Source organism: Mustela nivalis (genome assembly GCF_964662115.1).
Source record: "Mustela nivalis genome assembly, chromosome: 17".
Classification (NCBI taxonomy): Eukaryota; Metazoa; Chordata; class Mammalia; order Carnivora; family Mustelidae; genus Mustela; species Mustela nivalis.
In genome coordinates this window covers 11542874-11570011 of record NC_139036.1, presented here as the reverse complement: position 1 = coordinate 11570011, position 27138 = coordinate 11542874, and the positions used below count along the sequence as shown (strand labels likewise).

Here is a 27138-nt window from a genome sequence, read left to right as displayed (position 1 = left end):
TGTGGCCTATTATAACTGTTCTATTGTATTATCAGTTACAGTTATTAATCTCTCACCGTGCCTAACATAATTTAAACTTTATCGTACTATCTGTGGTTTCAGTCAACTGCAGAGGGTCTTGGAGCATATCCCCGGGGGACAAGAGGACTACTGTCTCAAGCTCAGCTAAGCTACCCCACAGCACTGCGGACTCCGCATCACTCCATGTGGCCATGCAGCTGCAGGGCCTTAAACGGACACCGGCCCCGCATACAAGTGCAGGTCCTCGAGAACATACTGCGGTCACAAGTACATTTAAATTCTGGAGATGACTCCTCCAATACCCCTGGTGGTCTAGTCTCCCCCACCCCCCAGGCTTTCTCCTTGTATGCTGCACACACAAAGACTCCTGTGGAGCTTACTAGAATCCCATTTTTTCGGCTCAAACTGACCAATTCTGCTTTAGCTCAGGAACGCCAAAGTCCTCCAACCCGGACCCTAATAAAGGCATGTGCCCTGGGTCCTGTCTCTGTCTGCACCTGCCTGGGTGTCCCCATGTAGCCTCTTGAGGCATGCCAGGTACTTCTGCCAAGACAATATGAGCAACGGACTTCTCTGCTCCAGTCTCTCTGGTAGTCTGCTGCCGGACCTGAGCTCACCACACGGCACCCCGTGCTCCACGTAACGGACGTTAACTGAACAAAGTCGTCATGCTGACTAAGGAGATTAATGAACACACCTTAGTAGGAGAGCCAATGATGGTTGGTAAAGGAGTTTTAAAGAACCAGTCCGAACTGCGAGGAGAGGACCCCGTGTGCTTGGTGGGAGAGGTTCCGAGGCTGCCGGGCCGACTGGGCTGAGGTGAGTAGCTGTACCCAGCCCCGGCGTGGGACGGGCACACGGGGTCCGAGTGCTGCTTTCTGAGTTTCTGCTTGTTCTGGTAGATGTCGGTGAGGGTCGGAGCGCTCTGCAGCCTAGCGCCCGACAGGAGAGACTGTGGTGACGGAGCCGGTGGCACTGGGGAACCTGCCATGGACACACACGCAGGTTAACCCAGAGCGCAGGCAAACACTGAAGAAGTCAGAGGACAGGACTCGAAATGGGAAGTCTAATGAATGTCATGTTCTTTCTATTTTAAAAATTGTGTATTTGGGGGCGCCTGGGTGGCTCAGTGGTTTGGGCTGCTGCCTTCGGCTCGGGTCATGATCTCAGGGTCCTGGGATCGAGCCCCGCATCGGGCTCCCTGCTCCGCGGGAAGCCTGCTTCCCTCTCTCTCTCTCTCTGCCTGCCTCTCTGCCTACTTGTGATCTCTGTCTTTCAAATAAATAAATAAAATCTTTAAAAAAAAATTGTGTATTTGGCAAGAGATGATTTTGGGGATAGGTGGTAATGGTGGTGGGTACGTTAGCCGCTCTTAGCAGCAGCTAGCAGATAACTCTAATTAGCACAAGAGAACCACATCATAAATGATCAATGTCAATAAAAACTACAAAAACCTGGGTGCCTGGGTACCTCTGTTGGTTAAGTGACTGCCTTCAGCTCAGATCATAATCCTGGAGTACCAGGATCAAGTCCCACATCGGATTCCCTGCTCGGCAGGGAGTCTTCTTCTCTCACTGACCTCTCTCCTCTCATGTTCTCTGTCTCTCTCTCAAATAAATAAATAAAATCTTAAAAAAAAAAAACTACAAAAACCTCTGCTGAACCGAAACCAAATGTTTCTACTTCTTATGTGAATGCATACTTGGGGATATCAACGTATTACCCTCTTTTCTCACCTAGCAGCTAAAAGAAACTTTTCAAACCAATCCAGAATAACCCTTTATCTAATTAGATAATACACTTTTCTGGGATTTTATTTTACTTGCCTAAAAATCACAAGCATATATGGATAATTTAATTATTTTTATTAGTCTCATGAATTATTTTATTAGTCTCAGAGTCCTCTGAAATTCATTTGTAACCTAAAGCGTCCCTGTTCTCCACAAAGAAAAGCCTCGTCCACAGGAACTCTTGCCTCCTCAGGGGACACTGCAGTAAGAGCCCGAGAAATAGGGTCCCGATACGGTGAACGGCTGAAATGGCAAGAGGACTGCCCCGCACAGACCCTGTTGCCAACTTCAGGTCTACTAAGCCAGCCCAAAGCTCCAGATACAAATTCTTCAGAGCGTGCTGCAAGCCAAACTACCACCAATAATTTATAGGTACGGACCTATAACCATAATCTTCCCAAAAAGGAAATTGGAGTTTTTGCTACTGACCGCTTCTAGCCTAATCTCATCCTAAATCTGGTATTTAATCTTTCAGTACTGGGTTCTGCCGTCTCTGTGTGTGTGTGTGTGTATACGTGTATATATGCATAAATATGCACAGAGAAATAAATAAAATTAGTAGCAGAATGTTATAAATCTGGAGAAAGTTATCTAAGGTTTATTTTTAAGGAAACACAAAATATGAAAAACTAAGAAAAGGTGCTTTTCTCAGTGACACAGGACTCCTTTAATTAGCCAACTCCTCAAATTCACATATAAAATTTGACTAATAAAAGTGTGATTTGCACATATCTTTTATATATTTTATATTAAAGCAAATAAACTATATTTCTTGTTTATCTCACGCTAACTAGCAGCTGTTATCAAGAACAGTATTAACGGAATGAAATTTCATTTTCTAGATTGGTTTTCTTTCCTTTTTTTTTTTTTCCCCAAAGATTTTATTATTTACTTGACAGAGAAAGAGACAGTGAGAGAGGGAACACAAGCCAGGAGGGTAGGTGGGAGGTGGGAGAGGGAGAAGCAGGCTTCCCGCCGAGCAGGGAACCTGACACAGAGCTCAATCCCAGGACCCTGGGATCATGACCTGAGCCGAAGGCAGAAACCAACTGAGCCACCCAGGGGTCCCTAGCTTAGTTTTTATTATCTACACGACAATGACCAAAATTTAGCTCCATTAAATAACAATTTCCAAGAGAAAAGATATCCAAAGAAGATATCTGATTAATTATATGATATGCTAAAGCCCATTAGACCAAGATCCTAGAAAGTAGGACAACAGATAGAATATTTCATATCAGTTCTATTCCTTTTGTAAGGCTAGAAAAACATAACTCAAATCCACTTATAACAGGATTAAAATTATTAATATGCCAAACAGATCTCCTACCTGATGAGTTTCTACTCCTGGATTCGTGACCCTGAGGATGCCCACAGCAGCACTGACTCAGCTGCTCCGGAATGGTCCCAACTGTGAGCAGGGAAACAGGGAAAGGAACGAGAGGTGATTCAAAACCAGTGCCGGAAGGAACAGGTGTGCCATGCACCAGCTGCACTGTACATGACAGTCGATAAAGCCAGCAAAGCTTTATTTCAGCGGGCACTTACTAAAAACGTGCGGGGTGCGGAGTGCGGGGTGCTGGGCACACAACGATCTAAAGAACCGCAGAATCGGCCTTGAAACAAAAGCAGCAGGAAAGAAAGCCATGGGAACAAACCAATGCCTGCAACCGGTAGGTCACTTCAGACCAAGGAGGAAGGAGTTCGTGGTGTTGGAGGCTGTGGAGCTGCAGGGGGCCCAGCCAGTGGACTGCACAGCCGGCGGATGGCCCAGCTGCTGTCCTTCTGCACCCACCATGCTCCTGCCACCCGTCCCAAGCCTTGCTCCCCGAGGCTGCTCGCAGCCAACACCTGCACGTGGACGTGGCATTCATTCAGGCTGGTTCAAGCAGGTCAGGAAATTTGGACCATCTAGGGCTTGGGGACACCCCTGGGGCCTGGCTAAAACGTCCTTAGAATTAATTCACTCTAGTCACTCTAGTCAAGGTTCCCGGGCCCACTCCTCCTACCTCCCCCTCTCCCTCACAGGGGTCAGAGCTGCAAGGAGGTCTGAAGGGGCTCCCCCAGAGCCCTCTTCTCCCTGCCCCCGCACCCATCCCAGGCGCCTCCCCCGTTATTCTGGCACGTCTCTGCAGCTCCCTTCTCTGCATCCACCTCTGAGAACCCAAACCAACCAGAGGAAGAGCTGGGAAAGCTCAGGGAGATGAAGTAGACAGGAGACATAGGTCTGTAACTGGGGGGTTACACAGGAAAGCAAGGTTAGAGCCCGAGGAGAGGCCTTTTCCTTGAGGGCAAGGACAAGGCTTGGCTCTTGTCTCGGGAGACCCTGAGGTGCCTCGGGAATTGCTGAGGTGGTGAGGGAGGGCCTGGATTTTGTTCAGGGAAGATTTTTCAGCTAAACAGCAGTTTCGGAACCACTGCAATAGGCGTGGTGATACACATTTTTTAAAACTATCATTATGGTGGGGTTTTTTTGAATCAGGGCTCCTGGGCATATTTCAATCCTTCGCACTCTACCTCCTCTTGGAATTTCTTCATGTTCCCTACTCTTACCTCAGCAGTTTTGCCTGTGAGTGGAGCCCTTCACAGGGGTATGAAAATTTACCTTTTAGAAGTAAAAAAATATATATCTATTTATATGGGGGGCCCAGTTTGAGACCTACTGCCCCAGGGCCCTCTCTGCCCCTGACACTGCTCTGCCCCGTGACACCGGTGCTGTCTCCCTCAGATTCTGCAGTCTCAGCTGCTTTGGCCTGTCTTGCATGCTTTCTGAAGTTGGAGCATTTTGTCTCTCAGTTCATGAAACTTGTGGTTTTAGGTTTGTTTTTCTGTTTGTTTGGGGTTTTGTTGCCTGGGCTGTGGGGCTGCTCGAGCGGGGATCCCCTCTGTGTCGTGCAGACTTCCCAGGAGAGGTGGAAAGACCCGAGCTGAAGCTGCCACCTTCTTCCTCACAGAGCTGGAAGGCCCCCAGGGGACCGAAGCCAGTGCTGCTGTACACACAGGTATCTCTTAATCCTTACAAATCTGAGTGGTCCGTAGGGTAGGTGTTTCAAACAATAATTATCTAGGGTTTCTGATTTTGTGTGTTTGGAGCCCAAACCCAGTGGAGATACTTTTTATCCATGCGATCCATTTTACATTTCCAACAGCAGTCCCGACAAAGACAAACGTATCTGGGGATGCTGACACGGGCCGGGGAGAAGGTAGAGAGTGGGCGGGGTAGGATATGGCTCCCCATCAGCTGAAACTCACTGCCATCGTGAGCCACTGCTCCTAAAGACAGTGTCATGTCAGAGCCGCCACAGTGGAAAAATGGTGAAAACAACAGTTCCATTCTCCTTACCCAAAGGGGAAGGTGAGTAAGGCCTGGAAGACCCAGTGGAGAGTCTTCGTCCGACTGTCTGCACTGTGTCTGCGGGCGCCGGGGAGCAGGATCCCAGCCGGAGGAAGCCCAGTGGGCTGGTGTTGGACCTTCGTACCACTGCAGATCTGAAAAGAAAAATAAATGACTCCCTCTCTGGCAGGTTCTGGGCTCTCCTTTTTTTCTAAAATTTCCTAACAACATGTCAGGGAGTAGAGCTTTTAAAAATATGTAATATAATCACATGGAACAAGTAGAAAATGTATAAAGTTATATGGCATGAAGTCTCCCTCCCATCCTTATATTCCGTCTGCCTACTTCTCGACACTCCCTCAGTCCTACTCCAAAGGTTACCACTATTTTTAGTTTCTAAGATATCCTTTCAGAATTCCTTAAGTCATATCAGCAGCAAACAAACTGAAAATATTATTTTCATCTTGTTTTAACAAAGGTAATGTATACCATACCAACTATTTTGTTTTTTTGTTTGTTTTTGGTTCCCTTTATACACTTAAAATTACTGAATATCCCCAATTTTTTTTTTATAAGAGAGGGAGAGAGAGGGGATTGGGGGTGGAGGGGCAGAGGAAAAGAGAGAATCTTAAGCAGGTTCCACACCCAGCACAGAGACCAACACAGGGCCTGATCTCATGACCATGAGATCATGACCTGAGCTGAAATCAAGAGACAGATGCTTAAATGACTGAGCCAACCAGGCACCCCTATCCCAGAGTTTTTATTTATAAAACTTGAATCTATTGAAACTTACTGTATGAGAAGCTAAAGCTGAAAAAAACTGGTAATTAAGAATTCATTAAGAAGAATAAACTTATGGGGCGCCTGGGTGGCTCAGTGGGTTAAGCCGCTGCCTTCGGCTCAGGTCATGATCTCAGGGTCCTGGGATCGAGTCCCGCATCGGGCTCTCTGCTCAGCAGGGAGCCTGCTTCCTTCTCTCTCTCTCTCTCTCTGCCTGCCTCTCAGTGTACTTGTAATTTCTCTCTGTCAAATAAATAAATAAAATCTTTAAAAAAAAAAAAAAGAATAAACTTATTACATGTAATGTAAGATTATGAAAATTAATTATATTTTCAAACAAAATAAATTCACGAGAAGCATGACACTGTTTTACATTTTTTAAAATCTCTTAATGTCTGGCTCAGTAGTTGGGATTCTCAAAACTGTTTGTGTATTCAATCTTTTCTATAGCACATATATTGGGGGACATGCATAGAGAATCCAGCCTTACACAGACATGTAGCCAGAAAAGGGAGGACTATTTTGGTAGCCTTTTCAGATTTTTGTGATGCTTGTCTTGGAGACTACACCAAAACTCAGCCATTGGACTCCTGGATGATCTAAAAGAATCACTGCAATGTGGAATCTGAAACCATGCCAATGAAATTTTGTTTTATACTAGGCTCTAATCCTTTGGAAGGTATCTTGTGCTTGGACTAGATTTTTTTATCCATGCAGGATTTTTAAACATTTGGCATTTTGAATGAGTATATGCAGGTATTCCAAATGTTAAGATATCACACAGTATCAAAAAGTCACATCCATAACAAAATGTCACCGCAAATCTTAACAGAAGTGGCCGTCAAGGCATAAGAGAAGCTGTCAAGATCACAGTGGTGAATATGGTGAGTATATTTTCAAAAATTCTAATTTTTGCTCAAGAGCTCAAATTTTATGTCACTTGTTTTCTAGGAATGGCAGACTTAGTTCAACTGTTCTCAACAAAACGGCTGCCCAATGCCCACAACTGATAGCCCGTCAGCTGTTCTCCCATGAAAAAATGGTGTTTCCATGAAAAACAGGGTGAGTTCAACTTGCAATCATGAAACAATCATGAAAATGCTTTTCCTTAAAAGAACTACTCCAATGTGCACCAAAAGTGCTTTATGCCCACAAGCTACTTAAGGTTGCGATTTTCAAAGAGAAATAGTAACTTTTACTGCTTCCTTAAAGACATTCCTTGGTACCACTACTGTGTGGTGGTAAGAGATATGAAAAATCACAGTGCATTTGGGTACCACTACCTTGATGCATTTTAAGGCACCAGCAGTTTGCATGTCATTGCTTCCGTATCATTAGTGCATATGTCAACATAGCGAAAAAAAGCAAAGAGTGTCCCAATCATTATGAAAACAGTCTTGACCTCATGAACCTTTCAAAAGGGAGTCACACACAAACCACACTTTGAAAACCACTGCTAATTCTGCTATCGCTTTGCTTTTCTCATTTTATAATATGCCTTGGAAATTTTTCGACCTCAGTACAGAGAGAGCTTCCTTCCTCTTGAAAGAAGGTGCTCCACTGTCACAGATGGACGTTAAGGACTCAGTCACTTACGGGTAGGCACTTGGCTTATTTCTTATCCTCTGCTATTATCAAATTAACAACAACCTGTAGATATGTAGCTTCATACACAGGCAAGGACTGTGTAGCTACAGAATAAGTTACCAGAAGTTCAAGTGCTGGGCTCAAAAGATATATGCATTAATAATTTTCACAGGTTTTGCACCAAAACATCCTTTGTAGAAAGCTCTCATGCGTTTTCATCTCATCCTATGACATCCTTTTTCCATTCATTCAACTATGCATTTGGTGAGCCCTTTAAATCTAAAATCATGTACTCTCCAATTCTAGAAAACTTTTTCTTGATTATTTCCTGGAAATTTTCTTCTTTAACTTGTTCTTTCTGGAATGCCCACATTCCATAATGCTGGAAGAATATTTTTTATTCATAGTTTCCATCTTCTTTATTTGAGTCATCTATTTCAGATACAGTCTCAACTTTGTCTTTCAACATTTTTTTTTTTTCAGTTATGTTTTGGAATGTCCAAGAAGTCTTTTTGATGTTGATTGTTTTCAACAGCATTCTGTTCTAATTTACAGATGCAGTCTCTACCCTACTTCTCAGGGTACACATATTCCACATAAGTTTTCTTTTCTTTGTATTCTTGCTATTTCGTCCAGATTGCACTTTTTTGTCTTCAGCCTTATGCCTCACTTGCAGCTCTCCCTTCCCTGAGCTCTGGGGACTGGGGTCTCGGGGGCACCGTGGGGCACTCTGATGCTGGCCCTACTATAGTGGGGCCCCCTTCATCTTTTTTCTGTTTTCCAGAAAGGTGCTGAAACCTCTCATCCTCTGAGCATGTGTTCTTATTTAACTTATCTAACTTATCTTTGTGGACTTAGACCTTTTCGTTCTTGCTACCTTAGTGGGGTTTCAGGATGTAGAGGAAATAAATAATATGTAAATGATCTGTACAACCAGTGAGGTTTCATCTTTAATAAGTTCTTCCTTAATTCTTAAGAATTATTATATATACATATCCTACTATATCATCCAGCTAAGCTTAACCACCATTTAAATAGATTCATTATAGGGATGCCTGGGTGACTCAGTGGTTTTGGGCTCAGGTCATGATCTCAGGGTCCTGGGATCAAGCCCCGCATCGGGCTCTCTACTCAGCGGGGAGCCTGCCTCCCCACCTCCAAATGCCTCTCTGCCTACTTGTGATTTCTGACTGTCAAATAAATAAATAAAATCTTTAAAAAAATAGATTCATTACAGAAGTTTTTTATTCTTCAATTTTGTATACCTCCATGATACACACAGGTAAGAGATTATGTTAAACCATGGAAAGTAACAGATCTTTCAAAAACAACAAATTTTTTAAAAGAAAAAGATGGAAAAAAAAATACTCGCTTACCTTGGAGAACCATGTAGATTTGTGCCAGAGCTGGCAGGAGATGTAAGATTCTGCTCTATGCGCTGGTAATTCCTTATCTGAGTAGGAACTGGAATTGGTGCTGTCTCACTGTGAGGCGACACAGTGGGCTGACACGGACTGCAACAATCATGAATTGAAAAAGGAAAGAAATCCAAGTGAGACTGTTTCTTTTTCATTTGACACCTTGATGATATTTAGAGAAAATTCTAGAAGAGACCAAATGATCATGTTCATGTGAATAAAAAATGATCATTTCAAAAATAAGGCCAAAAAAAAAAAATCACACTGGAACTCCCCAGGCATTTATAAGCCTTTTGAGGACTAAGAATCATAATAAGAACTGGAAAAACATTCCTCTGCAACAGTAGAAGTCTGTAGGCTGGCAAATTTCTGTTTCATCTGCTCACGTTCTGCTATTCATTATTATGTGAGGAGAAAAAAATATTTCTAGGAAAATATGCTGGGTAAAAGAACAGGAAGTTCAAGAGCAAAGATGACTGGAATGTTTACAAAAGTCATGAATGCAGTAAGCATTCCCAAACAACTTTTAAAAAGATTGAAAATAACACTGTACAACTCTCAAAGCACATGACCGATCTGAGGTCTACATGTTGAAGTGTTAGTGCTGGGTTTCTGTAATAGCCTCTCTCCTTGCTTTTCATAAATTTGGAAACAGTATGTCCTTTCGATTCAATCTACAACCTATGAAAAACATCAGGGACAATACTGGACCTTAAAATAGATGATTTATTTCATTCTTCTGTCTGTCTATAATACTAAAAAAGCCCCATGAATCTAACATTTTTTTTCTCAAATTACATTGCAGATATAAAGAGATCGGAGATCTAGTTAGCTAACAAACAGGATGATTATCTTTTAAAGTGTCACTTTAGGGCTTTCTGAACCATTAGAGTATCTAATATTTAAATAAAAAGAAAATCTCATCCATCATAGAGATCGTAGCTGCTTTCCCCAATAGCCATTCGCCCACTCTTTCTTACTAGCAGAACTCAAATTTTATGGAAGGTGTGATTTGCTCAGTGAAATTATGATACATCCCAGACTTCTTTGCAGCCATCTCTCTCTCTCGGTCAATAAGGTCTAAGTAGCAGCCTTCTACCCATTCTTCCTCTTTCCTCCTACCCAGAATGTGGTACACTTGCTGGAGCTTCAGCAGCTACCTCTGAACCATGAAGAACAGGCCAAAAGAACCAGAGACAAATTCCTCGAGCCACAGAAACGAAGGCAACAACCATTTATTTTGACTTCTCATCTTGCGAGGAAACTACATCTTTGGTGTTAACCACGCTGTGGTCGGGACTGTTGTTTCTAGCTTTTAGTCTATTAGCTCTACTCTTCATTTAGGTAATTCCCATTAAGTATCATATATTTACCCATCCATCCTTCTGTACTGAAGTACAGTCGACACGCAATGTTATATTAGTGACAAGTGTAACATTAACTGTCTTTTAAATACAATGATTTGTGCTTTTAATATTTATATACCTGATTGTGAAGTTGACCTATAACCTGAAAATTAAACAAAACAAAACAAAAAACTTCTACTACTGGAAACTAAACAGCGTTACCAGACTTCACTCACCAACCATAGTGCCTGCAACCCAGAGCACACAGACCTTAGAGCCCAAGTTCCACTGAAAGGCCAACCAGCAAGGCCATCAAGGATCAGAAGGTGAAGGAAGAAATATCATCTTTCTACGGTCTCACTTCAATGAGTAAGTACACTGTTGGTGTACACTGAGGGTTTTTAAAAAAATACATACATTTTCAAGTTCTGATATTTTTCCTGTACTAGTTAATCACCAAAGGAAAATTAGAGTGGAATAAAACTACCCCAAGAAGTAAACTTAGCAACTTCATACATAATGCAAAGCCCCTGTCCCAGGGAATCTCAGGCAATCCTCCCCCAGCATGTGAGGATGTGAGCAGCCATGGCAGGTGTCCTATAAATCTGGTCTGTCTGGACAGAATCTCCAAGCACACTTGCTCCACCTACACAGTCTTCCCTGGAGAAATTCCCAGAGCTCCAGCTAGCTAAGACCACTGCAGCCACTTTTCTGTCTAGCTTTATATTAATAATACAATTCAACCACCACCTGACTCCCTAAGCCCAAGGTGAGGAGAGGGCAGGTCTATGCAAGCCCCAAGTCTCCAGCATGAGTGGAAAGTCATCTTTGACCTGCATTGAATACTAGAAAGACTAAGCAGTCTGCCCAAAATACAATATGCTGTTATTTTATTAAAATGAAGAGTTTTTGTCTAGAGGTCAGACATTTTCCTGGAAAGAAATACAGTGAAATATTTCAAAATAATTTCAATAAAAGTGAGGTTCTAAGGGAAGAACGAGATATACTACCAGTCACATTATAAAGACTGGCCTACGAGATGATAGTTGTTAGGACATGGAGCTCCAGGATTTTAATGACTCTGCAGAGAATATGTCTTGTTCCTGCATCAGACCATTTTGATTTTGCATACAGCATAATTTTAATGTATTTGTAATAATCTGTTCCCATATGCACTTAATATCCTGTGGTATAGTGTATGATTTTTTTCAAACTACTCACTACCTCTCTCTGAGCCCCTTTCTACATCCCCTAGTGTGTGTACTCCTGCCACAAGCCCTGGCCAGCAGGCTGAGAGAGCAGCTCCCATGGGGGACATGCTGTTCCCTCTGCAGAGCAGAAGCTGTCAGAGCCATTATACAGTTCTGCTATCACTATTGTTTCCCTCTCTTGGAAGATCAGCATGTCCCAATTCTTGTATAGAGTCTGAGACAAAAGTACCAAAAAAGCTATAGATGTACGTGATTATTAGGAACACATAAACATGCGATTTGTGACATCAGGAACATAAGGGGGAAGGGGGAGTAAACTCCCATACTCTCTATAGTAGAATTTTTGTATGCAACTGAAGTTCAGCTTAAAATGGATTGTTGTCGCTTTGTTTTTTTTTTTTAAGATTGTATTTACTTATTTGACAGAAAGAGAGTACAAGCTGGGGAGCAGCAGGCAGAGGGAGAAGCAGACTCCGTGCTGAGCAGGGAGCCTGATGTGAGATTCGATCCCAGGACCCTGGGATCATGACCTGAGCCAAAGGCAGATGCTTAACCAGTGGAGCCACCCCAGGACAGGTGCCCCATGGACTGCTATATCTTTTTTTTTTTTTTTAATATTTTATTTATTTATTTGAGAGAGAGAGATCACAAGGAGGCAGAGAGGCAGGCAGAGAGAGAGGGCGAAGTAAGCTCCCCGCTGAGCAGAGAGCCCAACTGGGACTTGATCCCAGGACCCTGAAATCATGACCTGAGCAGAAGGCAGAGGCTTTAAACCACTGAGCCACCCAGGAGCCCCCTGGACTGCTATATCTTAAGGATAATTTATGTAGTCCCAAAATTAATCACAAAAAATGTATCTATAGAATACACACAGTAGGAAATGATAATCAAAGCATGTCACCACAACAAGATCAACAAAACACAGAGAAAGATATTAAGAGAGAAAGTGAGGGGCAAAAAGGCCACAAGACATACATAAAAATAACAAAATGGCTAAAGTAAATCTTCCCCTATTAAGCTTAAAGAAAAGGATTGAAAAAGATATCCCAGGGATGCCTGGGGGGTGCAGTCGGTTGAGCAACCAACTCTTGTTTTCAGCTCAGGTCATGATCTCACGATTGAGGATCTCATGTAAGATTGAGCACCATGTCACACTCTGCACTCAGTGGGGAGCCTCCTTAAGATTCTCCCTCCCTCTCCCTCTGCCCCTCCCCTCCACATACATGTTCTCTTTCCCTTTCTCTCCAAAAAAAAATCTTTTTTAATTTAAAATATTTAAAGATTTTATTTATTTGACAGACAAATCACAAGCAGGCAGAGAGGCAGGAAGAGAGAGAAGAAGGGAAGCCATATCCCTGCCAAGCAGAGAGCCCGATATGGGAGGCAGAGAGAGAGGAGGAACCAGGCTCCCTGCTTGAGCAGAGAGCCCGATGCGGGGCTCGATCCCACGACCCTGGGATCATGACCTGAGCTGAAGGCAGAAGCTTTAACCCATTGAGCCACCCAGGTGCCCCTTAATTTAATTTTTTAAAAGACTTTATTTATTTATTTGAGAGAGAAAGAGAGAGAGCATGAGAGGGGTAAGGGTCAGAGGGAGAAGCAGACTCCCCACTGAGCTGGGAGCCCTAAGCAGGACTTGATCCTGGGACTCCAGGATCATGACCTGAGCCAAAGGCAATCACTTTACTGAGCCACCCAGGCGCCCAATAAACCCTAAAAAAAAAAAAAAAGATATTCCATGCAAATAGTAACCAAAGGACAGCAGGAGTGGCAATATTAATATCAGACACTTTCAGCCAAATACTGTTAAAAGAGTCAAAAAAAAGACATTACTAAGGGTCCAATTAACCAGGAAAGTATAACAATTATAAATATTTATGCACCAAACATCAGTGCTCCAAAATATATGAAGCAAGTATCGACAGAATTGAAGGGAGAAACAGACAATTCTACATTAACAGCTGAACAACTCAATACTCTGCTTTCAATAACGGACAGAAAAACCAGATGAATGAGCAATAAAGAAACGGGACTTGAACAACGCTCTAGACACTGTAGATATATACAATGTCTAGAAGAATATACAAACAGAAGAATATACATTCTTCTCAAGTGCACATAAAACATTTTCCAGGATATAGACCACATCTTAGGCCTCAAAACAAATCTTAAAATTTTAAAAGACTGAAATCATACAAAATATCTTTTCCAATCATAATAGATACAAAGTAGAAATCAATAAGAGAAGGAAAACTAGAAAATCCACAAATACATGGAAACTAAACAACACACTCTTAAACAAACAATAGGTTGGGGTGCCTGGGTGGCTCAGTGGGTTAACACCTCTGCCTTCAGCTCAGGTCATGATCTCAGAGTCCTGGGATCCAGCCCCACATCGGGCTCTCTGCTCAAGCAGGGAGCCTGGTTCCTCCTCTCTCTCTGCCTGCCTCTCTGCCTACTTGTGATCTCTGTCTATCAAATAAATAAATAAAAATCTTTAAAATCATAAAAAAATAAAATAAACAATAAATAAAATAAACAATAGGTCAAAGAAGAAATCACAAAATAAATCAGAAAATATCTTGAGAAAAATGAAAATATAAACACAATATACCAAAACTTATGGAATACAGCGAAAGCAGCTCTAAGATAGATGTTTATGGCTGTAAATGCTAACATTAAAAAAAAAACTCAAGTCAAAAACTTAACTTTACCCCTCAAAATTATAAAAATAGGAGCACCTGGGTGGCTCAGTCAGTTGGGCATCCAACTCTTACTTTTGGCTCAGGTTGTTATCCCACGGGTTGTAAGATCAAGCCCCACGCTGGGCTCCATTCTCAGCAGGGAGTCTGCTTGAAGATTCTCTCCCTCTACTGCTTCCCCCACTCACACACACTCAGGCACTCTCTCTCCCAAATAAATAAATCTTACAAAAAAAAAAAGTACAAACTAAACCCATTTCCTAAAAAAAAAAAAGGAAATCATGAAGATTAGAGCAGAGATAAACAAAACTGAGAAAGCAGAAAAATTAAACTAAGAGTTGGCATTAAAAAAAAAAATCAACAAAACCAACACTTAGCTGGGTTAAGTAAGAAAAAGAGATGACTCAAAATAAGAAATGAAAGAAGGAATGACAACTAATGCCACAGAAATAGAGATTACAACAGAATACCATGAACAAACAAGTGCTTGCCAACAAGTTGGATAACCTAAAAGAAACTGATAACTTTCTACAAACACACAGCCTACCAAGTTTGAATGATAAAGGAAGAGAAAATCTGAACAGACCATAACTAGTTAACAAGATTGGATCAGTAATCAAAACTTCCTAATAACAAAAAAGCCCAAGACCAGATGTTTCACTGGTGAATTCTAACAAACATTTAAAAAATTAGCACCAACATTTCTCAAACTCTTTCAAAATATTAGAGAGAAGGAAACACTCCCGAACTCCTTCCATGAGTTGAGCATTACACTAGTACTAAAGCCATGCATAGATACTACCAAAAGACAAAAACAAAAACTAAAACAATTTGACGTAAAAATCCTCAACAAAATACTACCAAACCAAATTCAACAGTACATTGAAAGGATCATGTACCATGACCAAATGTGATTTATAATATACCTACATTAATGGAATCTAAGACAAAAACCATATAACCATGTCAATTCATGCATAAAAAGCATTTGACAAAATTCCAACATCCTTTAATGATAAAAAGCATTCAGCAAACAAGGAATAAAAAAAAAATTACCTTGACATAAAAAACAACATATATAAAGAGCCTATAACTAGGGGCGCCTGGATGGCTCAGTGGGTTAAAGCCTCTGCCTTCGGCTTCGGTCATGATCCCAGGGTTCTGGGATCGAGCCCTGCATTGGGCTCTCTGCTCAGTGAGGAGACTGTTTCCCCCTCTCTGTCTGCCCCTCTGCCTACTTGTAAATCTTGTCTGTCAAATAAATAAATAAAATCTTTAAAAAAAAACAGTGCTATTTACAATAGTATTGAAGAGAATAAAATACACAGGAATAAATCTATTTACAATACTTTTTACAATACTATTTTTTACAATTTTTACAATACTCTATTTATAATATGTTTTACAATACAATACTATAATACTTTTTTGATACTATTTACAATAGTGTACTATTTACAACAGTATCAAAAAGAATCAAATACAGAGGAATAAATCTAACCAAGAAAGAGAAAGTCTTGTATATTGGAAACTACAAAACATTGCTGGAAAAAATTATAAATGACACCCTGTCTTCATTGACTAGACGATTTAATACTGTAAAGATGTCAACAGCACCCAAAGCGATCTATACAGATCAATCCCATCCCTACCAAAATCTCAATGGCATTGTTTTGCAGAAATAGAAAAATCTATTCTGAAATTCATATGTAATCTGCAGGGACCCTGAATAGTCAAAACAATTTTGGAAAAGAAAAACAAAACTGGAGCTTTCATACTTCCTGATTTCAAATCTACAGTAATCAAAACAATATGTTTGGCATAACGACAGACACAGAGACCAACAGAATGGAATAGACAGCCCAGAAACACACCCTTGCATATATGGACAAATGATCTTCAACAAGGATGCCAACACCACTGGATGGCAAAAAGACAGTCTCTTCAGAAAATGTGAAAACTAGGTATCCACAGGCAAAGAACGCAGCTGGACCCTTACATTATACAATGTACACAAATTAGTTCAAAATGCATTAAAGAGCTAAATATAAGACCCAAAATTATATAACTTGTAGAAGAAAAAACAGGAGAAACGATTCATGACACTGGATTAGGCAATGATTTCTTTAAATGACACCAAAAACACAAGACAACAGAACAAAAAAATAGACAAATGAGACCATATCAAATCTATAACTTCTATGATCAAAGGAAACATCAACAGAGTGGACAGAATATCTTTGGGATGGGAGAAAACTTCTGTAAATCATATATCTGGTAAAGGGTTAATATCCAACATATATAAAGAATTCCTACAACTCAACAACAAATGATAGACAAATGGCTAATAAGTATATGAAAAGACACTCAAAAACCACTAGAGATAATAGCAAATTAAAACCACAATATCACCTCACACTCATTAAGATGGTTATTATCTTAAAAAAAAAAAAAAAACAGAAATAACAAGTGTTGCTGAAGATGTAGAGAAACTGGAACGCCTGCACATTGTTGGTAGGAATGTAAAATGGTACAACCACTAGGGACAACAGCATGGCAACTCCACAAAAAATTAAAACTAGAAATATCATATGATCCAGCAACCCCAGTGTTGGGTATATATACAAAAAAAATTGAAAGCAGGATCTCAAACAGATACCTACACATTCATATTTATAGCAGAATTACTCACAATAGCCAAGAGGCTAATTGTCCATTGACAGATGAATGGATAAACAAAACACAGTATATACACAGAATGGACTATGGCTCAGCCTTAAAAGAAATTTTGTCAAATGCTACAACATGGGCCAACCTTGAAGACATTATGGTGATTGAACTAAGCCAGTCACAAGAAGATACATATTATATATTCTACTTATGTGAGGTAGCTAAAGCAGTCAAATTCATAGAAAGGGAAAGTAGACCAGTGGTTACCAGCACCTAGAGGTGGGAGAAATGGGGAGTGCTACTACATAATGAGTACTGAGTTTTAGTTTTGCAAGATGAAAAAGTTCTGGAGACTGGTTGTACAACATTGTGAATATACATAAAGCTACTGATGTGTAAACTTAAAAATGGGGAAGACAACAGATTTTATGTGCTTTTATCTATAATTTAAACTGTTTTTAAAAAAAGAAATGACAAATTGTGAAATAAAATAAATTTTAGAATCAAAACATGGTCAAAGTTCTATAACTTTACTCACAAAAACCAAAATATGAAAAAGTTCTAATTTAATATATATAAACATACCCTCCACACACCAAAAACTCATTTGAAGCACGTCTGCCGGCAGTTCCCATCGGCATATCATCTAAAGGAGAAAGAGAAAAATACCATCAGTTCTGCTCTGCCACCTGCTTAAAAAAATGTAAACCATTCCAACATGATTATTCGGAAAAAACTGAGCACCACACAAATTTATCACTTGATTATGATGCACTTTCCTCCACGAGTAAAAGCAGGTAAAAACCATGAGTAAAAACACTGAACACTGCACCCAGCTGAATTCATAGGTGGAACCCTTCAGTGCCCACTTCTATAAACAAACATCAGGGCTTTTCAAGGTAAAGTGTCATATTTACTTCAGTCTGATATCTTTCTTCACCATTTAACATGCATAATAAAAACTGTGCTAACATTTTTATGATGTTCCTTTTAATATGTCACGCACCAACGTTTTTGAGTGTTATGTCCTCAATTCCAATTTGCCCATGAACTCTGTGGTTTTTACTAACAATTTTTTCAGAGAGTGCTGTTTTAGGAACACACATGTGACATTCTAGCACAACTGACTGTAAACAAAGTCTAGTTCACCCCAATGTTGGAGCACCCCCATCCCGCATAACACTTCCTGCCTTGCATGGGTTGTTGAACAAGACGTCGTGGAAGCTGGGGCCTCTCAGGCACAGTAGCACCCGCCACAGGCCAGAGTCACCTACTCTGGTATCATCTATACATGGGAACAGAGCTGAGCTCAGAATGCAGGCTCCCCTCATTCTTGTCACTAGGATGTCCATTATATCACACTGCTGGGTGATTTTAAATGGCTGTAAAGGCATAATCAATGTGTTGATATGAAATAGCAGTGCTGACCAAATAAGTTTTTAAAAAGTATAGGTTACACTGCTAGCCCATACTCAAAAAGGAAAAAAAAGGAAACAAACACAAATATCCTTCTGAAGGGCCCTAAATAAGAATGGAGAAATACATTTATTTTGGCACATCTTAAGTCCCTGCTCCCATGAAGCTTCTATTCTAGTAAGGAAAGAAAGTAATAGTGTCAGACATGATAAGAAATATAAAGGAGGGACGCCTGGGTGGCTGGCTCAGTTGGTTAAGCAGCTGCCTTCGGCTCAGGTCATGATCCCAGCGTCCTGGGATCGAGTCCCACATCGGGCTCCTTGCTCCGCAGAAAGCCTGCTTCTCCCTCTGACTCTGCCTTCCACTCTGTCTGCCTGTGCTCACTTTCGCTCGCGCTCTCTCTCTGACAAATAAATAAAAAATCTTAAAATAAAAAAAAAAAAAAAGAAATATAAAGGAAAACGGGGTGCCTGGGTGGCTCAGTTTAAGCATCAGACTCTTGATTTCAGCTCAGGTCATGATCTTAGGGTCATGGGATCGAGCCCTGCATCCGGCTCCACACATACACTCTCTCTCAAAATAAATAAATAATATAAATATTTAAAAATGTATATAAAGGAAAATAAATCAGGGTAAGAGAATAAAGAGAAGTGAGGGAGGAAGGGACCTATTTAATAGAGAATAGCTCCTGATATGGTAATGGAGGGAACAAGGTAGATGGGGCAAGGATAGGAGCTATATTTCACTAAGTGTACTTCATTTTCTAGCTTTGAGTTTGGGGCCATACATAATTATGAAACAAAATAAAATCAAAAGGAAAAAAAGATCCCTAGAAATCAAAAGTGAAAATGAAGCAAAACATTTATCATCTTCCGTCATACATAACCATGTAACAATTTGTCAGTGTTATCACTAGAAAGGAATTTTTTTCAAGTGACTTTAAGTTTAGTAATTTGATTGGACATTCCTAACAGGATTACCCTAAGGACAAAAAGACCCACAAAAAGACTTTTTTGTTTTTTTAAGTGGGCTCCACACCCAACATGGGGTTTGAACTCTTGACCATGAGATTAAGACTAACATGCTCTACCAATTGAGTAAGCCAGGAGCCCCCATAAAATGATTTTAAATGGTTTTAGTTAATTATATTGTTATTTTTATATGATACCATATTATAGAAGGAGAGAAAAGAGAACCTAAGTTCACAAGGGCAAAAAGAATAGAAAAGTCAATAGCCACAAAAATTTAGAAGTTACAAAGTTGATTGAAGCATTATTTGACCTAGGAGACCCAAGAGCCAATAGAAATTTCCCCCACATGGTATGAGGGAGTCTTCTCCAGGAGACTTCCTCCGAAAAGGAAGCAGAATACATAATACATCATCAGTGTAAACTCATTGTCCTTAAGACCCACCACATACGAAGCTTTCAAACAACATTCTAATTTTCCATTCTTAATTATGAGTATATGACAATTACCAAACATCTAAGGAAGGAATCTAATCTGAAACCCAGACTCTAAAACAACCTGGGAGAGATAAAAAAGAATATTTTTCATGGAAAAGTTAAAAAAAATTGTAATTAATGTCCTCAGAGATAAAATACTACACACTGAAATCAGAACAACGCTCAAAGGAAGGTGAAGCTTCTAAAACTTAAAAATATGAGAACATAAATGAAAAACTCAAGAAAAGAAAACATCAAGGAAATTTCCCTAAAATTAGAGCAATAAGACAAAACAAAAATAAAATCAGACAAAAGAAGAAAATCAGAGTGCACTCTAGTACTTGTCTTATTATTACTTTTAAATTGTACAGATGTTTTTAAGATCTTACATGGGGACTTCTGGGCCCAGTATCACATGTAAGAAGCTGAACAGACTGAAAAATCAACAGTTCTTGGATCCAAAAGAGAGAGAAGGACTGAGGCAAACTGATGCTGCAGGATTAGAGAGGCAGAAAGGCAAACACCCGGAGCTGTGGTTTATCTGAGAAGAGACTCACCCGCAAAAGGCTTGAGGAAAGCACAGCCAGGACAGAAAATATTGCAAGAGGATCACTGTGGACAATTCTCAGAGTTAAAAATTCCAGAAGGATCTAGTCACAGGGAGGCCCATAATATTGTCAGATTTATCCCAGGGAACTCATATGCTCACTTAGTAAACAGAAAAAATCCACTCCTGCCTCTTGGAGGGGGAGGAGAAAAGGGACCAGGTTTAAATAGGTGTGAGCATTCTGTTCTTCGCAGGGCCTGCCTTCAGGGGAAACAATCAGAGCTTTACCAGCTCGAAAGTTAAGCCCCAGACTGAGCTGGGGGCAGGTAAATACCCAACCCTAATGCCCTAGAGCCATCCTGTCCCATCTTCAGGCAGGAGAAAGAAACTGGGAAACATGTGTGAAGCCCACAGACCAGAAACCTAGGCTCACTAAAGTACTGAGACCCAATCACAGAACACTTCCCCCTCCCCCCACAGCTCCCCATCACACTTCTATAAAACCTACTTACAGCAGTTCTTTTTACCCAGGACATCATGTATGACTATCAAGAAAAAGTAACAAAGCATACCAAAAAGCAAAAAACACAGACTGAAGAGACAGTGAGCCTCAGAACCAGATATGGAAGTCATGTTAGAATTATCAGACTGGAAATTTAAAACAACTATGATTAATACGCTAAGAGCCCTAATAGATGAGGTAGATCACAAGCAAGAACAGACAAGTAATATAAAGAGAGAGATGGAAATCCTAACATAGAACCAAAAAGAAATGCTAGAGATTAAAAAACACTGTAAAGGAAATGAAAAATGCCTTTGGTAGCCTTATTAGTAGACCAGACACAGCTAAGGAAATATGCTCTGAACTAGAGAACATTATTGCCAAAATCTTCAAAAACTGGAAAACAAAGCTTTTTTTTTTTTTTTTGGTAAGATTTTATCCATTTATTTGACAGAGAGAGCACAAACATGGGGCATGGAAAGGACTGGGAGAAGCAGGCTTCCCAATGAGCAGGCAGTCTGACAAGGGGGGCTCGGTCCCAGGTCCTTGGGATCAGGACCTGAGCCGGATGTTTAACCAACTGAGCCACCCCGGTGCCCCAACAAAGATTTCCTTTAAAAAACAACAGAATATCCAAGGTCCATGGGACAACTACAAAAGGTGTAACATGTGTAATGGGATTACTAGAAAGAGAAGAAAGGACAAAAGGAACAGAGGGAAATACTGGAAACAATGACTGAGAATTTCCCCCAAAAGAAAGGGCAGGCACCAAACCACAGATTCACAAAGCTCAGAGAACTCCAGGCAGGATAAATGCCCAGAACAACTACAGGTAGGCAGATCATTTTCAAATTAACAGGAAAACTAAAAATAAAGAAAATTCTGAAAGAAGTAAAAAAAAAGAACACTATACTTTGAGAGAAACAAAGAACTGCATTAACTTCTCAGTAATCGCACAAGCAAGAATGAAACGAAGTATTTAAAGTGTTAAGAGAAGTAAACCACCAACTTAGAATTCTGAACCCTGCAAAATTATCTGTCAAAAGTGAAGGAAAAGTAGACTTTCTCAGACAATAAAAATTGAGGGGATTTGTTGCCAAAATAATAGCAATAGTATATTCCGTTATGTATGCTTAATGTGTGTGTCTTAGGTATACAGGGATGGGCTTATGGATTCTTATATTCAACTAGAATGGATGGCAGCAATGATACAAGGGATGGCAGGAAGGAATTAGAATTTTGTTACTATAAGGTACTTGACACTACCATGAAGTAGTACAGTTTTATTTAAAAGTGGACCTGGAGGGCATATGGGTGGCTCAGTCAGTTAAGCATCTGCCTTGGGCTCAGGTCATGAACCCAAGGTCCTGGGATCGAGCCCTGCATTGGGCTCCTTGCTCAGCAGAAAGCCTGCTTCTCCTTCTCCCTCTGCCTGCCATTCCCTTTGCCTGTGCGCTCTCTCTCTCTTGCTGTCAAATAAATAAATAAATAAAATCTTTAAAGATTTTAAATAAATCTTAAATAAATTTAGTGATTTATTTAAATAAATTTAAATAAATAAATAACAATCTTTAAAGATTTTATTTATTTATTTATTTGACAGCAAGAGAGAGAGATCACAAGCAGGCAGAGAGGCAGGCGGGGTGGGGGTGGGGGGCAGGTTTCCTGCTGAGCAGAGAGCCCGATGCGGGGCTCGATCCCAGGACCCTGAGAACAAGACCTGAGCAGAAGCCAGAGGCTTAACCACTGAGCAACCCAGGCGCCCCAATAAGTAAAATCTTAAAAAAAAAAAAAAAAAATTGGGGAGGGTATGTGCTTTGGTGAGTGCTGTGAAGTGTGTAAACCTAGTGATTCACAGACCTGTACCCCTGGGGATAAAAATATATGTTTATAAAAAATAAAAAATTTTAAAAAAAAATTGAAAGTGGACCTGGACTGGGGCACCTGGCTGGGTTAGTTGGTTAAGTGTCCAACTGCTGATTTTGGCTCAGGTCACGATCTCAGGTCGTGAGACTGAGTCCCTTGTTGCACTCCACACTCGGCCGGGAGTCTGCTTGAGATTCTCTCACTCCCCCCCCTGCCCCTCCCCACTGCCTACACATGTCCCCTCTCTAAAATAAATAAATAAAGCTTTTTAAAAATAATAAAGTGGATTTGGAATAGTTATAAATATATATTGCAAACTCTAGGGCAACCAATAAAGAAAGAAAAAAAAAGTACAACTGATATGCTAAGAAAGAAAGAAAATTAAATCATAATAAATTGTCAGTTAAAACCACAAAAGGCAGAAAAAGAGTGGAAGACAAAAACAGGAACAAAGAACAAGGACAATGAAGAGAAAATAGTAACAAATGTTAGATATTAATCCAGGTTTATCAATAACACTTCTAACATCACCGGCCTAAATGCACCAATTAAAAGGCAGATTTCAGAGCAGATTAAAACACACAACCCAAATACATGTTGTGTATTAGAAAATTACTTTGAATATAAAGACACACAGATTAAAAGTAAACAGATGGAGAAAAACAGACCATGCTAACACTAACATGCTTACATTAATCAAAAGAAGGCTGGAATAGCTATATTAATTTCAGACACAGCAGACATCAGTTTAAGAAAAGTTAGGGATAGGGACGCCTGGGTGGCTCAGTTGGTTAAGCGGCTGCCTTCAGCTCAGGTCATGATCCCAGCGTCCTGGGATCAAGTCCCACATCGGGCTCCTTGCTCCGCAGGGAGCCTGCTTCTCCCTCTGACTCTGCCTGCCACTCTGTCTGCCTGTCCTCGATCTCTCTCTGACAAATAAATAAATAAATAAAAATCTTTAAAAAAAAAAAAAAAGAAAAGTTAGGGATAAAGAAGGGCCTTATGTAATGATATATTTATATTTACATAAATATAAATTCTCCAAGAAGACAAAGCAATTCTTCCTTAACATTATGCATGCCCCTAACAAGGCGTCAAACTATACAAGGTGTCAAACTATACAAGGTAAAACTTACAAGTAGAAACAGGTGAAACCACTAATGTGGCTGGAGACTTCAACACCTATCCCTCAAAAATGGACAGATCCAGCAGGCAGAAAACCAGTAAGGACACAGTTGAACTCAATAACACCATTAATCACCAAGATATAATTGACATCTACAGACAGCTTCATCCAACAACAGCAGGATACACATTTTTCTCAAACTCACATGGAACATTTGCCAAGATAGACTACATTCTGGGCTATAAAACACATCCTAACAAAATTAAAAGAGGTGTGCCTGGGTGGCTCGGTCAGTTAAACGTCTGCCTTCAACTCAGAACCGTGCATCAGGCTCACTGCTCAGAAAGGAGTCTGCTTCTCCCTCTGCCCCTTTCCCTGCTTGTGCTCCTTCTCAAATAAATAAATAAGATCTTTTTAAAAACAAACAAAACAAAACAAACAAAAAATTTTTTTTAAAGAATAGAAATCAGCTTCTGCTTGTAGACTATAATGAAACTAAACCAGAAATCAGTAACAGAAAGGTAACTGAAAAATCCCCAACTACAGGGAGACTGAAAATATACTTCTGAATAACAAATTGGCAGAAGAAGAAATCTCAAGAGAAATTTTTAAAGATTTTGAACTAAATGAATTTGAAAACACAACAATCAATAAGCTTCTAGCCAGGTTAACAAAAGATGGGGGGGGGGGGACCAAACTAGAAAGGGGGATACAAATTACTAATACTACAAATGAAAGAAGAGACACCAGTAGGGATCTCATTGAAAAGGATAATAAAGGAATACTATGAACAACTCTATGCCTACAAATTTGACACCATAGATGAAGTAGACCAATTCTATGAAAGACACATCTGCCAAAATTTACTCAGGAAGAAATAGGCAATTTGAATATAGGTCTTTATATATTCAAGACATTGAATCAGTAATTAATAGCCTTCTAAAACAGAAAGCATGAGGCCCAGATGAGTTCTCTGGTGAATTCTATCAAACATTAAAGGAAGAAACTATACCAAGTATCTATTTTCAATCTCTTTCTAAGGATAGAAGCAGAGAGAATATTTCCTAATTCATTCTATGAGGCCATAATTACCCTTATGCCAACACCAGAAAAAGACATTACAAGAAGACTACAGACCAGTATTTCTCATGAACACAGATGCAAAAATCTCCAACAAAATATTAGCAAACTGAATTCAGCAATGTATAAAAAGAATTATATGCCATGACCAAATGGGATTTATCCCAGGTATGCAAGGCTGGTTCGACATTCTAAAATTAATGCGATCTATCCCATTAATAGACAGAACATCACAGAAAAAGAATTTGACAAATCCAACCACCATTCATGATAAAATCTCACAGTAAACTAGGAATGGAGGGGAACTGTCTCAACTTGATAAAGAATATCTACAAAAAGCTACCGCTAACACCATACTAAAGGGTGAGAAACTCCAAGCTTTTCCATCAAGATTGGGTAAAAATATAAGGATGTCTTCTCTCTTTCTTTTTCTTCCATTGATTTTTCTATTGGCTGTGGTTATTACAGTTTCATAATCTGAAGGAAGTCCTATTTCACTCGCCACTTCTTTTCAACACAGCTCTTGAAGTCCTTGCTAATACAATAAGTTAAAAGGAAATGAAAGGTATGCAGCTTGGAAAGGTAAACATGAAACTATTGTTTGAAGATAACATGATTACCTATGTAAAAAAAATCCAAAAGAATTGATCAAAAAACCTCCTGGAACTAATAAGTGACTAAAGCAAGGTTGCAGAATACAAGGTTAATATTTAAAAATTAAATTGTTCTCCTATATCTCAATAATAAACAACTAAAATTTGAAATTAGAAAAACAACACCATTTATATCAGGACCCGCCAAAATGAAATATTTAGGTATAAGTCTAACAAAAGTCATATAAGACCTGTATGAGGAAAACTACAAAACTCTGATGAATGAAATCAAAGAACACATAAATGGAAAAATACTCTATGTTTTTGGATAGGAAGACTAAATATTGTCAACATGCCAGTTCTTCCCAACTTGATCTATAGATTCACTACAATCCCAATGACAATCCCAGCAAGTCATTTTATGGATATCAACAAACTAATCTAAAGGTTAAATGGAAAGGCTAAGGACCCACAAGAGCCAACAGAACATTGAAGGAGAAGGACAAGGGACTGACACTACCCAACTTCAAGACTCACTATAAAACTACAGTAATCAATGGGGCACCTGGGTGGCTCAGTGGTTTGGGCTGCTGCCTTCGGCTCGGGTCATGATCTCAGGGTCCTGGGATCGAGCCCCGCATCAGGCTCCCTGCTCCGCAGGAAGCCTGCTTCCCTCTCTCTCTCTCTGTCTCTCTGCCTGCCTCTCTGCCTACTTGTGATCTCTGTCTGTCAAATAAATAAATAAAATCTTTAAAAAAAAAAAAACTACAGTAATCAAGACAGTGTTATACTGGCAAAAGAACAAACAAATAGATCAATGGGACAGAATAGGGAGACCAGAAAGAGACCTTCAAAAATTTAGTCAACTGATTTATGACAGAGGAGCAAAGACAATACAATGGAGCAAAGACAGTCTTTAAAAAATAATGCTATAATAAGTAGACATCCACAGAACAACAACAATAACAAAATGCATCTAGATACAGACCTTTCAAAAAAAATTAACTCAAGGGGCACCTGGGTGGCTTAGTTGTTAAGCGTCTGCCTTTGGCTCAGGTCATGATCCCAGGGTCCTGGGACTAAGCCCTGCATTGGGTTCCCTGCTCCACAGGAAGCCTGCTTCTCCCTCTCCTACTCCCCCTACTTGTGTTCCCTCTCTCACTGTGTCTCTCTCTGTCAAATAAATAATATCTTAAAAAAAAAAAAAAAAAGTTAACTCAAAATGGGCCACAGACCTAAATATAAAAGAAAAAAATAGCAAATATTGTAGAAGACAACATAACCTAGAGGACCCTGGGTATTGTGATACCAACACCAAACATGCAATCCGTGAAAGAAATTTATTTAATGTTTGAATTAATCATTAGTGATGAACTTATTGAAATTAAAAACAACTGCTCTGTGAAAGACCATATCAAGAAAATGGAATATAAGCTACAGACTGAACAAAGATATTTGCAAAAGACACATCTGATAAAGGACTGTTATCCCAAATATACAGAGAACTCTTAAAGCTCAACAAGATAACAAACAACCCAATTGAAAAATGGGCCAAAGATCTTAACAGACACCTCATCAAAGAAGTTATACAATGGTGAATAAGCACATGAAAAATGCTGAACATCAGATGTCATCAGAGAAATGCAAATAAAAATGAGACTCAACTGCACATCTACCAGAACAGCTCATCGCAGAGCACTG

At 39.9% G+C, this 27138-nt stretch overlaps 1 protein-coding gene across 4 annotated transcripts in view; it reads right to left on the bottom strand.

Moving 5' to 3' along the window:
• The window catches only part of LOC309851019 (serine/threonine-protein kinase ULK2), an 84520-nt gene that overhangs the window by 19007 nt on the left and 38375 nt on the right, over positions 1-27138 (bottom strand). For all 4 annotated transcript variants that reach the window (XM_082705737.1, XM_082705736.1, XM_082705738.1 and 1 more), the window contains 5 exons: positions 17448-17508; positions 8892-9029; positions 5155-5300; positions 3142-3222; positions 719-1005 (listed from right to left, as the gene is read on the bottom strand). In XM_082705737.1, coding sequence (XP_082561863.1) covers positions 719-1005; positions 3142-3222; positions 5155-5300; positions 8892-9029; positions 17448-17508 — 713 coding nt within the window. The remainder of the gene's footprint in view (positions 1-718; positions 1006-3141; positions 3223-5154; positions 5301-8891; positions 9030-17447; positions 17509-27138) is intronic.